This window comes from Salvelinus alpinus, chromosome 28, assembly GCF_045679555.1.
Source record: "Salvelinus alpinus chromosome 28, SLU_Salpinus.1, whole genome shotgun sequence".
Lineage (NCBI taxonomy): Eukaryota > Metazoa > Chordata > Actinopteri > Salmoniformes > Salmonidae > Salvelinus > Salvelinus alpinus.
The window spans coordinates 35695175-35709456 of record NC_092113.1 but is presented as its reverse complement, the minus strand read 5'-3'; the positions used below and the strand labels follow the sequence as shown (position 1 = coordinate 35709456).

The following is a 14282-nucleotide window of genomic DNA, read 5'->3' as shown; positions in this document are numbered from 1 at the left end:
CCGTCTTGAAGCCTGACTGGTTAGGGTCAAGAAGTTCGTTCTGAGAGAGATAGTGAAGACTGCACGGTCAAGTGTTTTGGAAAGAAAAGAAAGAAGGGATACCGGTCTGTACTTTTTGACATCAGAGAGGTCGAATGTTGGTTTCAGAGGGGAAACAACCAGTGGTCAGGGATGTGTTGATGGTCTAGAGAAGGGATGAGGGGATGGGGTCGAGCGGGCAAGTTGTCAGGCAGCCGGATCTCACTAGTCTCAGGATTTCATCTGGAGAAAGAGGTCAAAGCGTAGGGTAGTTCTGTGTAAGTGGGATCAGTGGACTCAATAGGCTGAGTGAATGAGAGAATGTCGTCAACCTTCTTTTCAAAGTGGTTGACAAAGTCGCCCGCAGAGAGGGAGGAGGGAACGGGTGGAGGATTAAGGTGGAAAACAGGGTCCTAGCCCTGTTCTGTAAGCTCACAATGAGCCACTCAGCCACGGCGCCGGAGGGGAGGGCCGAGCCGACCGGGAGGAAAGGGGACAGTGCGAGTCATAGGATGTGGAAAGGGAGGAGAGTAGGGTCGAAGAGGCAGAATCAGGAAACAGGAGGGAGAAGGATTTAGCAGAAGGAAGAGATGATGGGATAGAAGAGAAGAGAGTAGTGGGGGAGAGAGAGCGAAGATTGCAACGACACGTGACCATCTGTGTAGGGGCTAAGTGGGTAGGGTTGGAGGGAAGGGAGACCGAAAAGGAAGCAAAGTAGTGATCAGAGACCTGGAGAGGGAAGATGAGCGTAATGCCTGCCATGTGAGTGGGACTGGTGAGGTCAAATTAGGCAAAGAAGGGAAAGAAAGAGTTGGAAAGAAATTAATCAAAGGCAGACATCGAGCGATTGAAGTTGCCCAGAACGATGAGTGGTGAGCCATCGTCAGGAAACTAGCTTATCAAGGGGTCAAGCTCATTGAGGAACTCTCTAAGGGCACCTGGTGGGTGATAGATGACAACAATGTTAAGTTTGAGTGGACAAGTGACAGTGACATAATGGAATTCAAATGAGGAGATGGACAGGTGAGGTAGAAAAGATTTCCACTTAGGCGAAATGAGTATACACACACACACATTTTAATTGTAAAGAGTACACATGGACACTTACTTTTGTGGCCATAATAGACAATTATCAAAACCCTCTTGACTTGGATCTTCATGACTCGTGGTTCATTGACATCAGTAAAATTATAATTTTAGGCACTAAAATATATATATATTTTTCAGTCTTGTTCTGAGACTTCCAGTGTTGAGCTCAATCTGTCTAGCCCACTCCCCTCAGTCTCAACCCATGTCTGCCTGCTGCCACTCTATGGCTCTACCCCCCTCTCTCCATCTCCCTCTCCCCTCCAGGTGTCTCCGGCTCAGCCTACCGGTGGACGGCGGCGGCGTGCAGCGGGGAACGACCCGGACGATAGACGACAGCGTTTCCTGGAGCGGAACCGGGCAGCCGCCTCACGCTGCCGACAGAAACGCAAAGTCTGGGTCAACTCCCTGGAGAAGAAGGCCGAGGAGCTCTCTTCCATGAACGTCTCCCTAGCGGTGAGTGTGTGTAAGGTCACACTACTCTGCTCTCATCTCTCTTTTCTTCAGCCACCCACTCAATGAGATATGTCTATCGACCAGTTTGACCTGTCTGTCTGTCTGTCTGTCTGTCTGTCTGTCTGTCTGTCTGTCTGTCTGTCTGTCTGTCTCAGCATTATCGTTGCCTTTCTCTATCTGTGTGAGTCAACAGTCATGTCAGAGGAAAAAAAGGAAAGCTCACACACAGTTTAATGCTGCTATTCAGTCCCCAATGCGTTATCACACACAGTTTAATGCTGCTATTCAGTCCCCAATGCTTTATCACACAGTTTAATGCTGCTATTCAGTCCCCAATGCTTTATCACACACAGTTTAATGCTGCTATTCAGTCCCCAATGCTTTATCACACAGTTTAATGCTGCTATTCAGTCCCCAATGCTTTATCACACAGTTTAATGCTGCTATTCAGTCCCCAATGCTTTATCACACAGTTTAATGCTGCTATTCAGTCCCCAATGCTTTATCACACAGTTTAATGCTGCTATTCAGTCCCCCAATGCTTTATCACACACAGTTTAATGCTGCTATTCAGTTCCCCAATGCTTTATCACACAGTTTAATGCTGCTATTCAGTCCCCAATGCTTTATCACACAGTTTAATGCTGCTATTCAGTCCCCAATGCGTTATCACACACAGTTTAATGCTGCTATTCAGTTCCCCAATGCTTTATCACACACAGTTTAATGCTGCTATTCAGTCCCCAATGCTTTATCACACACAGTTTAATGCTGCTATTCAGTTCCCCAATGCGTTATCACACACAGTTTAATGCTGCTATTCAGTTCCCCAATGCTTTATCACACACAGTTTAATGCTGCTATTCAGTCCCCAATGCTTTATCACACACAGTTTAATGCTGCTATTCAGTTCCCCAATGCGTTATCACACACAGTTTAATGCTGCTATTCAGTTCCCCAATGCTTTATCACACACAGTTTAATGCTGCTATTCAGTTCCCCAATGCTTTATCACACACAGTTTAATGCTGCTATTCAGTTCCCCAATGCGTTATCACACACAGTTTAATGCTGCTATTCAGTTCCCCAATGCTTTATCACACACAGTTTAATGCTGCTATTCAGTCCCCAATGCTTTATCACACACAGTTTAATGCTGCTATTCAGTCCCCAATGCGTTATCACACACAGTTTAATGCTGCTATTCAGTCCCCCAATGCGTTATCACACACAGTTTAATGCTGCTATTCAGTTCCCCAATGCTTTATCACACACAGTTTAATGCTGCTATTCAGTTCCCCAATGCTTTATCACACACAGTTTAATGCTGCTATTCAGTTCCCCAATGCTTTATCACACACAGTTTAATGCTGCTATTCAGTTCCCCAATGCTTTATCACACACAGTTTAATGCTGCTATTCAGTTCCCCAATGCTTTATCACACAGTTTAATGCTGCTATTCAGTCCCCAATGCTTTATCACACACAGTTTAATGCTGCTATTCAGTTCCCCAATGCTTTATCACACACAGTTTAATGCTGCTATTCAGTCCCCCAATGCTTTATCACACAGTTTAATGCTGCTATTCAGTCCCCCAATGCGTTATCACACACAGTTTAATGCTGCTATTCAGTTCCCCAATGCGTTATCACACACAGTTTAATGCTGCTATTCAGTTCCCCAATGCTTTATCACACACAGTTTAATGCTGCTATTCAGTTCCCCAATGCTTTATCACACACAGTTTAATGCTGCTATTCAGTCCCCAATGCTTTATCACACACAGTTTAATGCTGCTATTCAGTTCCCCAATGCGTTATCACACACAGTTTAATGCTGCTATTCAGTTCCCCAATGCGTTATCACACACAGTTTAATGCTGCTATTCAGTCCCCAATGCGTTATCACACACAGTTTAATAATGCTATTCAGTTCCCCAATGCGTTATCACACACAGTTTAATGCTGCTATTCAGTCCCCAATGCTTTATCACACACAGTTTAATGCTGCTATTCAGTCCCCAATGCGTTATCACACACAGTTTAATGCTGCTATTCAGTTCCCCAATGCTTTATCACACACAGTTTAATGCTGCTATTCAGTCCCCAATGCGTTATCACACACAGTTTAATGCTGCTATTCAGTTCCCCAATGCTTTATCACACACAGTTTAATGCTGCTATTCAGTTCCCCAATGCGTTATCACACACAGTTTAATGCTGCTATTCAGTCCCCAATGCGTTATCACACACAGTTTAATGCTGCTATTCAGTTCCCCAATGCGTTATCACACACAGTTTAATGCTGCTATTCAGTTCCCCAATGCGTTATCACACACAGTTTAATGCTGCTATTCAGTTCCCCAATGCTTTATCACACACAGTTTAATGCTGCTATTCAGTCCCCCAATGCTTTATCACACAGTTTAATGCTGCTATTCAGTTCCCCAATGCGTTATCACACACAGTTTAATGCTGCTATTCAGTCCCCAATGCGTTATCACACACAGTTTAATGCTGCTATTCAGTTCCCCAATGCTTTATCACACACAGTTTAATGCTGCTATTCAGTTCCCCAATGCGTTATCACACACAGTTTAATGCTGCTATTCAGTTCCCCAATGCTTTATCACACAGTTTAATGCTGCTATTCAGTCCCCAATGCTTTATCACACAGTTTAATGCTGCTATTCAGTCCCCAATGCTTTATCACACACAGTTTAATGCTGCTATTCAGTCCCCCAATGCTTTATCACACACAGTTTAATGCTGCTATTCAGTTCCCCAATGCGTTATCACACACAGTTTAATGCTGCTATTCAGTTCCCCAATGCGTTATCACACACAGTTTAATGCTGCTATTCAGTTCCCCAATGCGTTATCACACACAGTTTAATGCTGCTATTCAGTTCCCCAATGCTTTATCACACACAGTTTAATGCTGCTATTCAGTCCCCCAATGCTTTATCACACAGTTTAATGCTGCTATTCAGTTCCCCAATGCGTTATCACACACAGTTTAATGCTGCTATTCAGTCCCCAATGCGTTATCACACACAGTTTAATGCTGCTATTCAGTTCCCCAATGCTTTATCACACACAGTTTAATGCTGCTATTCAGTTCCCCAATGCGTTATCACACACAGTTTAATGCTGCTATTCAGTTCCCCAATGCTTTATCACACAGTTTAATGCTGCTATTCAGTCCCCAATGCTTTATCACACAGTTTAATGCTGCTATTCAGTTCCCCAATGCTTTATCACACAGTTTAATGCTGCTATTCAGTCCCCAATGCTTTATCACACACAGTTTAATGCTGCTATTCAGTCCCAAATGCGTTATCACACACAGTTTAATGCTGCTATTCATTCCCCAATGCGTTATCACACACAGTTTAATGCTGCTATTCAGTTCCCCAATGCGTTATCACACACAGTTTAATGCTGCTATTCAGTTCCCCAATGCGTTATCACACACAGTTTAATGCTGCTATTCAGTTCCCCAATGCGTTATCACACACAGTTTAATGCTGCTATTCAGTCCCCCAATGCTTTATCACACAGTTTAATGCTGCTATTCAGTCCCCCAATGCTTTATCACACACAGTTTAATGCTGCTATTCAGTCCCCAATGCTTTATCACACAGTTTAATGCTGCTATTCAGTCCCCAATGCTTTATCACACAGTTTAATGCTGCTATTCAGTCCCCCAATGCTTTATCACACACAGTTTAATGCTGCTATTCAGTCCCCAATGCTTTATCACACAGTTTAATGCTGCTATTCAGTCCCCAATGCTTTATCACACAGTTTAATGCTGCTATTCAGTCCCCAATGCTTTATCACACAGTTTAATGCTGCTATTCAGTCCCCAATGCTTTATCACACAGTTTAATGCTGCTATTCAGTCCCCAATGCTTTATCACACAGTTTAATGCTGCTATTCAGTCCCCCAATGCTTTATCACACAGTTTAATGCTGCTATTCAGTCCCCCAATGCTTTATCACACACAGTTTAATGCTGCTATTCAGTCCCCCAATGCTTTATCACACAGTTTAATGCTGCTATTCAGTCCCCCAATGCTTTATCACACACAGTTTAATGCTGCTATTCAGTCCCCAATGCTTTATCACACACAGTTTAATGCTGCTATTCAGTCCCCAATGCTTTATCACACAGTTTAATGCTGCTATTCAGTTCCCCAATGCTTTATCACACACAGTTTAATGCTGCTATTCAGTTCCCCAATGCTTTATCACACACAGTTTAATGCTGCTATTCAGTTCCCCAATGCGTTATCACACACAGTTTAATGCTGCTATTCAGTTCCCCAATGCTTTATCACACACAGTTTAATGCTGCTATTCAGTTCCCCAATGCTTTATCACACAGTTTAATGCTGCTATTCAGTTCCCCAATGCGTTATCACACACAGTTTAATGCTGCTATTCAGTTCCCCAATGCTTTATCACACACAGTTTAATGCTGCTATTCAGTTCCCCAATGCTTTATCACACAGTTTAATGCTGCTATTCAGTTCCCCAATGCGTTATCACACACAGTTTAATGCTGCTATTCAGTTCCCCAATGCGTTATCACACACAGTTTAATGCTGCTATTCAGTTCCCCAATGCTTTATCACACACAGTTTAATGCTGCTATTCAGTCCCCAATGCGTTATCACACACAGTTTAATGCTGCTATTCAGTTCCCCAATGCTTTATCACACAGTTTAATGCTGCTATTCAGTTCCCCAATGCTTTATCACACAGTTTAATGCTGCTATTCAGTTCCCCAATGCTTTATCACACAGTTTAATGCTGCTATTCAGTCCCCAATGCTTTATCACACAGTTTAATGCTGCTATTCAGTTCCCCAATGCGTTATCACACAGTTTAATGCTGCTATTCAGTCCCCCAATGCTTTATCACACACAGTTTAATGCTGCTATTCAGTTCCGCAATGCGTTATCACACAGTTTAATGCTGCTATTCAGTCCCCAATGCTTTATCACACAGTTTAATGCTGCTATTCAGTCCCCCAATGCTTTATCACACACAGTTTAATGCTGCTATTCAGTCCCCCAATGCTTTATCACACAGTTTAATGCTGCTATTCAGTTCCCCAATGCGTTATCACACACAGTTTAATGCTGCTATTCAGTTCCCCAATGCTTTATCACACACAGTTTAATGCTGCTATTCAGTTCCCCAATGCTTTATCACACAGTTTAATGCTGCTATTCAGTTCCCCAATGCGTTATCACACACAGTTTAATGCTGCTATTCAGTTCCCCAATGCGTTATCACACACAGTTTAATGCTGCTATTCAGTTCCCCAATGCTTTATCACACACAGTTTAATGCTGCTATTCAGTCCCCAATGCGTTATCACACACAGTTTAATGCTGCTATTCAGTTCCCCAATGCTTTATCACACAGTTTAATGCTGCTATTCAGTTCCCCAATGCTTTATCACACAGTTTAATGCTGCTATTCAGTTCCCCAATGCTTTATCACACAGTTTAATGCTGCTATTCAGTCCCCAATGCTTTATCACACAGTTTAATGCTGCTATTCAGTTCCCCAATGCGTTATCACACAGTTTAATGCTGCTATTCAGTCCCCCAATGCTTTATCACACACAGTTTAATGCTGCTATTCAGTTCCGCAATGCGTTATCACACAGTTTAATGCTGCTATTCAGTCCCCAATGCTTTATCACACAGTTTAATGCTGCTATTCAGTCCCCCAATGCTTTATCACACACAGTTTAATGCTGCTATTCAGTTCCCCAATGCGTTATCACACAGTTTAATGCTGCTATTCAGTCCCCCAATGCGTTATCACACAGTTTAATGCTGCTATTCAGTCCCCAATGCGTTATCACACACAGTTTAATGCTGCTTTTCAGTCCCCAATGCTTTATCACACAGTTTAATGCTGCTATTCAGTCCCCCAATGCTTTATCACACACAGTTTAATGCTGCTATTCAGTTCCCCAATGCGTTATCACACAGTTTAATGCTGCTATTCAGTCCCCCAATGCGTTATCACACAGTTTAATGCTGCTATTCAGTCCCCAATGCGTTATCACACAGTTTAATGCTGCTATTCAGTCCCCAATGCTTTATCACACAGTTTAATGCTGCTATTCAGTCCCCCAATGCGTTATCACACAGTTTAATGCTGCTATTCAGTCCCCCAATGCGTTATCACACAGTTTAATGCTGCTATTCAGTCCCCAATGCTTTATCACACACAGTTTAATGCTGCTATTCAGTCCCCAATGCTTTATCACACAGTTTAATGCTGCTATTCAGTCCCCAATGCTTTATCACACACAGTTTAATGCTGCTATTCAGTCCCCAATGCTTTATCACACAGTTTAATGCTGCTATTCAGTCCCCAATGCTATATCACACAGTTTAATGCTGCTATTCAGTCCCCCAATGCTTTATCACACACAGTTTAATGCTGCTATTCAGTCCCCAATGCTTTATCACACAGTTTAATGCTGCTATTCAGTCCCCCAATGCTTTATCACACACAGTTTAATGCTGCTATTCAGTTCCCCAATGCGTTATCACACACAGTTTAATGCTGCTATTCAGTCCCCCAATGCTTTATCACACATAGTTTAATGCTGCTATTCAGTCCCCAATGCTTTATCACACAGTTTAATGCTGCTATTCAGTCCCCCAATGCTTTATCACACACAGTTTAATGCTGCTATTCAGTCCCCAATGCTTTATCACACAGTTTAATGCTGCTATTCAGTCCCCAATGCTTTATCACACACAGTTTAATGCTGCTATTCAGTCCCCAATGCTTTATTCCTGCCCCATACGTTGGAGATGTGCATACCATGCTGCTTTCTTAAATGTTTTTATCCATCTGCCCAGGGACTACAGATAAACTGCCAGTTTGCTAAATCTGGCACATTTACAGCAATGTTAATTGATGTGCATTGTCCCAGTCCCCGAAAAATACATCAATAAATATATATCACTCATTTGCTTCATCAACAGTGACTTCAGACCATTGTTACCTCCTCTCTGTTTGTGTATTGGTGTGAGAAAACATAGCAGTATTGACTCATTGTTATTGTAATTATTAATAATAATAGTATTATTGACTCATTGTGTTACTCTCTCTTCAGAATGAGGTGTCTCTACTGAGGAACGAGGTGGCTCATCTCAAACAGCTGCTGCTGGCTCATAAGGATTGCCCTGTCACCAGTCTACAGAAGAGCATGGGTGAGCCTGCTAGCTAGCGGCATCTAGAAAACACACTGAAACCTCTCATGCCGTTTGATGCAAAGCATTGTATAACGTTATATAGTCAGTGTGTTTGTCTAGATCCGATCACTACCATGGCTTAGTCAGTGTCTAGATCAGATCACTACCTTGGCTTAGTCAGTGTCTAGATCAGATCACTACCTTGGCTTAGTCAGTATCTAGTTCAGATCACTACCTTGGCTTAGTCAGTGGCTAGTTCAGATCACCATGGTAGGAATAAGCAAAAGGCTTTGTTGTTAGAACCAATGAGCCAGTAAGTACATATACTAAATGTATTTATTAATGGGGGTTAAGTGATTGAAATAGCTTGTTGTGGTTTCTGGTGCCTCTGTTCTTTCTACCATGTAAACTCATCCCTGGAACTCTTGTGTCTCTGTGCTGTAGGAGAAGACAGCATAATGAAAGACGTGTCGGAGCCCACTGGCTCCCCAGCACCCGTCATCCAGCACAGCTCCCTGCCCAGTCCCTCTCCTTCCTCGGGCCCCAATGGGATAAGTATCCGGGCGGCCGCCGAGGCCATGTCAGTGCTGGCTAGGATGGGTCAACACCAGCAGCACCAGCAGAGGAGAGAAGAGAGGGATGGCGGGAGAGACGTGAGGGATGGACCCTCCTCCCACGTCATCATGGCCACACATTGGCACCACTCTGCCAGATGATGAGCGTATCACACACCACAGCCCGGGACTGTACGGCTCACACAGCACCAGGCACCACCCTACACGGGCAGGAGGAGAGCACAGGAGAGGGTAGAGGAGGAAGAGAGCAACTCAAAAAAAGTCACACCTTCCTAGTCAAATAAACCTTCTCAGGTGAGCAGAGGATGATACAATGCTCCCTCCTCTACTCTCTGCCCGTACTGCGGCGGACATTTTTGTGTCAGCCACTTTTGTGTCAGGCCTGGAGCCTTGCTGGAGCTCAGCAACAACAGCCTTCTGGGAATGGACCGGGACGATAGAAGAGGAAGAGCTTCCTGTTCTGTTCAATATGCCATATATAGACTACATATAGGGGCTGGACTCAACACCCCTCAAGCCCTTATGAACTTCACTGGACTGTAGGACTGCATAGCATCGTCCCGAGTGTCGTAACTGTCATTGTGATAAACTTGGACACTCAGACTCTAACACACACATACCAGACACATATAGTCAGCGTAAACATTGAATTGATTCATGTTTGTTGTTTATCAAGTGATATACCAAAGCCCTGATCACTGCAGGGGTACATACTATTGTAACAGGGGGTTGTGGCCTTGCTCTCCTGCACATGTTGACACGTTTTATTCCCACACAAAAATGGGTTTTAATGATTGAAGCTCCAACTCCATAGATGAAATAGTTTTGTATACTCTAAAATATTTTCAATTTGGTCTGTTTGATCCCTAGCAGTTTTGTAAGCAATTTCATTTCGAGTATCTGTCGCAGTTGTTCACGAAAAAGCTTGACCTCATTTTTAGCCCTTTATGATACATTTTATATAGCGTGTGTGTGTGGGGTGTGTGTATGTACATCAATGTATGTACATCAAGCAGTTTGTTGATTCAAGGTCTGATAAAACAAGATCTGATTTGGTAGCATTTGACTTCTTGTTATATTAGCGTCTTTGTTGTATTCCTGTGCAGCTTTCTTTTACAACTTTATCGGCACATTACTATTTGCAGCTTGGGCCATAGAGAACCAAATTATCTTTTGTGTGACAGAAACAGAAAGCTAAAAATAATGTATTTAGTGTACACTCATTTACAAATGATTTATACACTTAAGTGTTTTTCAAAGAAAGGCTTTTCACTTTTAGCTTCAGAATCTCTTTGGGACTGCATCTGACTAAACAAATCCAACCTCCTCTCCTCTGTCTAACCATTTGCTCTTTCCCATGCAATTTTTGTATTTATTTGTTTCTAAATGTATGTCATTACCATCGTTTATGAAATCTTATCTGATAGAAAGCTTTTTCTAACTGGCCTTTGTCACCCTCGTCTGTTTTCTGAACCTTCTCGGTGTGGTACTTTAGTGCTTCATCCTTGTTGCTTTCTGGAGCGTGATTGGCTGCTCTTAAGTCTCCAGGGTCGCGTTCATTAGGTACCAAACAGGACAAAACGGTCTGAAACAACAAGGCATGTGCTCATTTTCATTTGCCGTTGCAAAACGTTATGAAACGTTTTCCATTGAGTGCACTAATGAACACAAACCTGTCTGGTCTTTACTAATGACTCTATCCAAAACAAAGCCATGTTACTCTTTAGCCGAGCATGTGTGTGTTTTTACAAACAGCACTGACACATCTGGACTCAGACACACAGAGACACACACTGTGTTTGAAAACGATTTTGCCTTAAAGAATCACTTTCGTGCCTCCGACATCCTCCTCAAAGATTGGGTTGCATGAAAAAACCTTATGGGTCTGCCTTAGGAAGAAAAAAAGTGAAGGAAGAAAACAACTGATTCGTTTTTTTTTACATGGTGAGAATTTTTCGTATTGTAGATGCCTTAAAAAAAATCAGGAGTAAAATGTCACCATGGCGTCTCACCACATTATCATTGTTGTGTGTTGTACACTGCCATCTAGTGGAGTAATTTGACCTTCACCTTCTCTCACAAGGATGGGAAATGGAACTTTGAGGGAAATTCTTTCAGAACTCCTATGGCAGTCTCAGAACAGTTTAAATTCTTCAGGGATCTCCCCCCTATTTAGTTTTAGACATTTTGTTTTTAGAAAAACAAACCACCTGAACAAGTTATTAATCTTGTTGTTTTGTATTTGTATAGAACTTCCCCCCACCATCGATCTAATGTATGTGTAACCATTTGCAGTGTTTAATCCTGCAGAAATAACTAGGGTATCAGTCCCAAAAACATAAGCGCATGTCCAAATGCACTAAAATATGCAGGTTTATCGTTAATTATTTGTTTAGTTTTTTAAGTTTTTGTGTCAACTTTGGTTTGTCCTGAATACAGGTTCTCTTTCAGTAACATCAAAAGTTTGCTATTTCTTTTGTCTTGATAATGTATTTTATACATAATGGGATTGTTTCTGGATCCAGATTAAGCTTAGTTCTACACTAAAAAGCATGTTCAATGGAGATTCTCAATTGAAGGTACTTCTTAGTCCAGCTAGATTCAATCTGTTCAGGAAACTGGCCCAACAAGGATTGCTACTCAGTAACTACTGACACATCTCACATGACTGAACCGCTTTCTACTACAGTCCCAATGGTAAACCCTATTCCCGATTTTATTACACTACTTTTGACCAGGGCTCTGTACTATATAGGGAATAGGGTGCGATTTGGTATGCTACCCTACAGTGACCGTCCCAATGGTGACCCTGTCAGGCGTTGTGTAGTACTCTGAGCTGGCACTAGCTAGCTGTCCCTTTTATAAATAGACGATTGTTCATATGAAATGGAAAAAACTCAACTTTATTTAGCTTTCATGTCAGTTAATTGTCATTGGCACTTTGTTCTTCTCTCATTTTTCCCCCCTCCAGTATTTTTTAAATTGCGTGCTATTGTCACGAGGACTATATACAAATACTCTGGCATGATAAACGCTTCTTCTGTTATAAATTTTTGTGTTGTAATGATAAGATATAGAAATGTATTTGTTTTAGTACATCAAGTTCTTTTTGATTTTTCCTATCAAAAAGACTTGCTGTAACCCAACTGTTTGTATCAGCCGGACTATGCCGGAACCATAGAATTGGAATCATGATTCTAATCCTATGGCTGGAAACTCTGCTTTGTCTGGACTGCCTGTTACTGACAAATCAACGTAGTTATTTTTACATTGTTTTCATGGAAATCTGTTTGTTTACCCCTCTCAAAATATTAAGTTGTTGTGAACAAGTAACAGAATTGTATAAGAAAAATAACAATTTTACCTATGAAGACAATTGGAAAAGTTGCAATTTGTTTTGTATTTAAATTTTTCATTCACACTCCCATGAAAGAATTGTTGGACTGATCATTTTTGAAATTGTCATTATTGTACTGTACATATCTGTACTAGGCTATATGAATATATTTACTTTTCCATGCATGTCTAAGTGAAACTACTATGAACACTTACCGTGCTGCAGCTTTAATTAAACAAATAATTTAATGGATATCAAACGTTTCTGTAATATTTGATTCAGACAATTTAACACAATAGATTCTCTTAATTCATTTCAATCTCAATTTAAAGGGGTTTTATTGGCATGGGAAACATATGTGTACATTGCCAAAGCAAGTGAAATGGATAATAAACAAAAGTGAAAAACAATAAACATCACTCACAAGGTCAAAAGGTTTAGAGATGTTTTGAATGTCATTGTCTATATAGTGTTGTAATGATGTGCAAATAGTTTAAGTACAAATGGGAAAAATAAATATGGGTTGTATTTACAATGGTGTTTGTTCTTCACTGGTTGCCCTTTTCTTGTGGCAACAGGTCACAAATATTGCTGTTGTGATGGCACACTGGTATTTCACCCAATAGATATGGGAGTTTATCAAAATTGGATTTGTTTGTGGGTCTGTGTAATCTAAGGGGAGTGTGTCTAATATGGTCATACATTTGGCAGGAGGTTAGGAAGTGCAGCTCTCTGTGTGTGTGTGTGTGTGTGTGTGTGTGTGTTACATGTTCACTTAAAAGATTTCTCAATTCTGCAGTAGCCTATCCCTGTACTGAAGATCTTTGGCCAACTAATCTGTGCAGTCCTTACCTTGTAATCACTAAATGCATGCTTGCCATCTGTAACTGCATCAGCGATTTACTGAGGACAATAATGAGAGCGTCAACATCAAGGATAAGAGTGATATTTTCCTGGCTCAGAAACAGACTAAGGTGGTAACTTGGCGTGGTCCGTCGTCGCGTCATTTAGCCACCTGAATGATCCTTCCAAATTTACCCCTACTAGCTAACTTCTGGAACACAATTGATTACGTTCCTAACAGACTAAGGGAGTAGTTTTTTGGACAAGTGTTTTCATATTTTCTCTAAGGTGACTCATGGAATCAGCAGGGTGGCCACCTTAATATTGTCTGAAGGAAAAACCCTGATGTTGGAGGCATGCTTATCTTAAACCACCCCATACAGACCCAATTCGATCGACCGTACATCTACACTACGATATGAAACGTTGATTTGAACATTCTGACCAACTAGTGGTTCATGCGGCGCCCCACTGTCTGATTCATTCCGCTTGGTTTCTGATGATAGTTGTCGATTATATCGACTGATTGCAATTGTATCGGGTGCTGACACAGTGTAGACTGTGTCGGCACCCGATACAATTGCAATCAGTCGATCCATCTCATATGCATCATAGTGTAGACTCTACACTATGATGCATATGAGATGGTAGGCCAGCGAGGCCACACGTTGGTATGATAAGTATATGACTACTCACCCAGGTTATCTTTAGTGTGTCATATAAATT

At 41.7% G+C, this 14282-nt stretch overlaps 1 protein-coding gene across 4 annotated transcripts in view; it reads left to right on the top strand.

Annotated features, from left to right (window-relative positions):
• LOC139557763 (cyclic AMP-dependent transcription factor ATF-7-like) overlaps window positions 1-12965 on the top strand; it is a 51527-nt gene extending 38562 nt beyond the window's left edge. For all 4 annotated transcript variants that reach the window (XM_071372927.1, XM_071372930.1, XM_071372928.1 and 1 more), the window contains exons 10-12: window positions 1372-1560; window positions 8723-8819; window positions 9246-12965. In XM_071372927.1, the coding sequence (XP_071229028.1) occupies window positions 1372-1560; window positions 8723-8819; window positions 9246-9517 (558 nt within the window). In that variant the 3' untranslated portion in view covers window positions 9518-12965. The remainder of the gene's footprint in view (window positions 1-1371; window positions 1561-8722; window positions 8820-9245) is intronic.
• Window positions 12966-14282: the final 1317 nt, after the last annotated feature.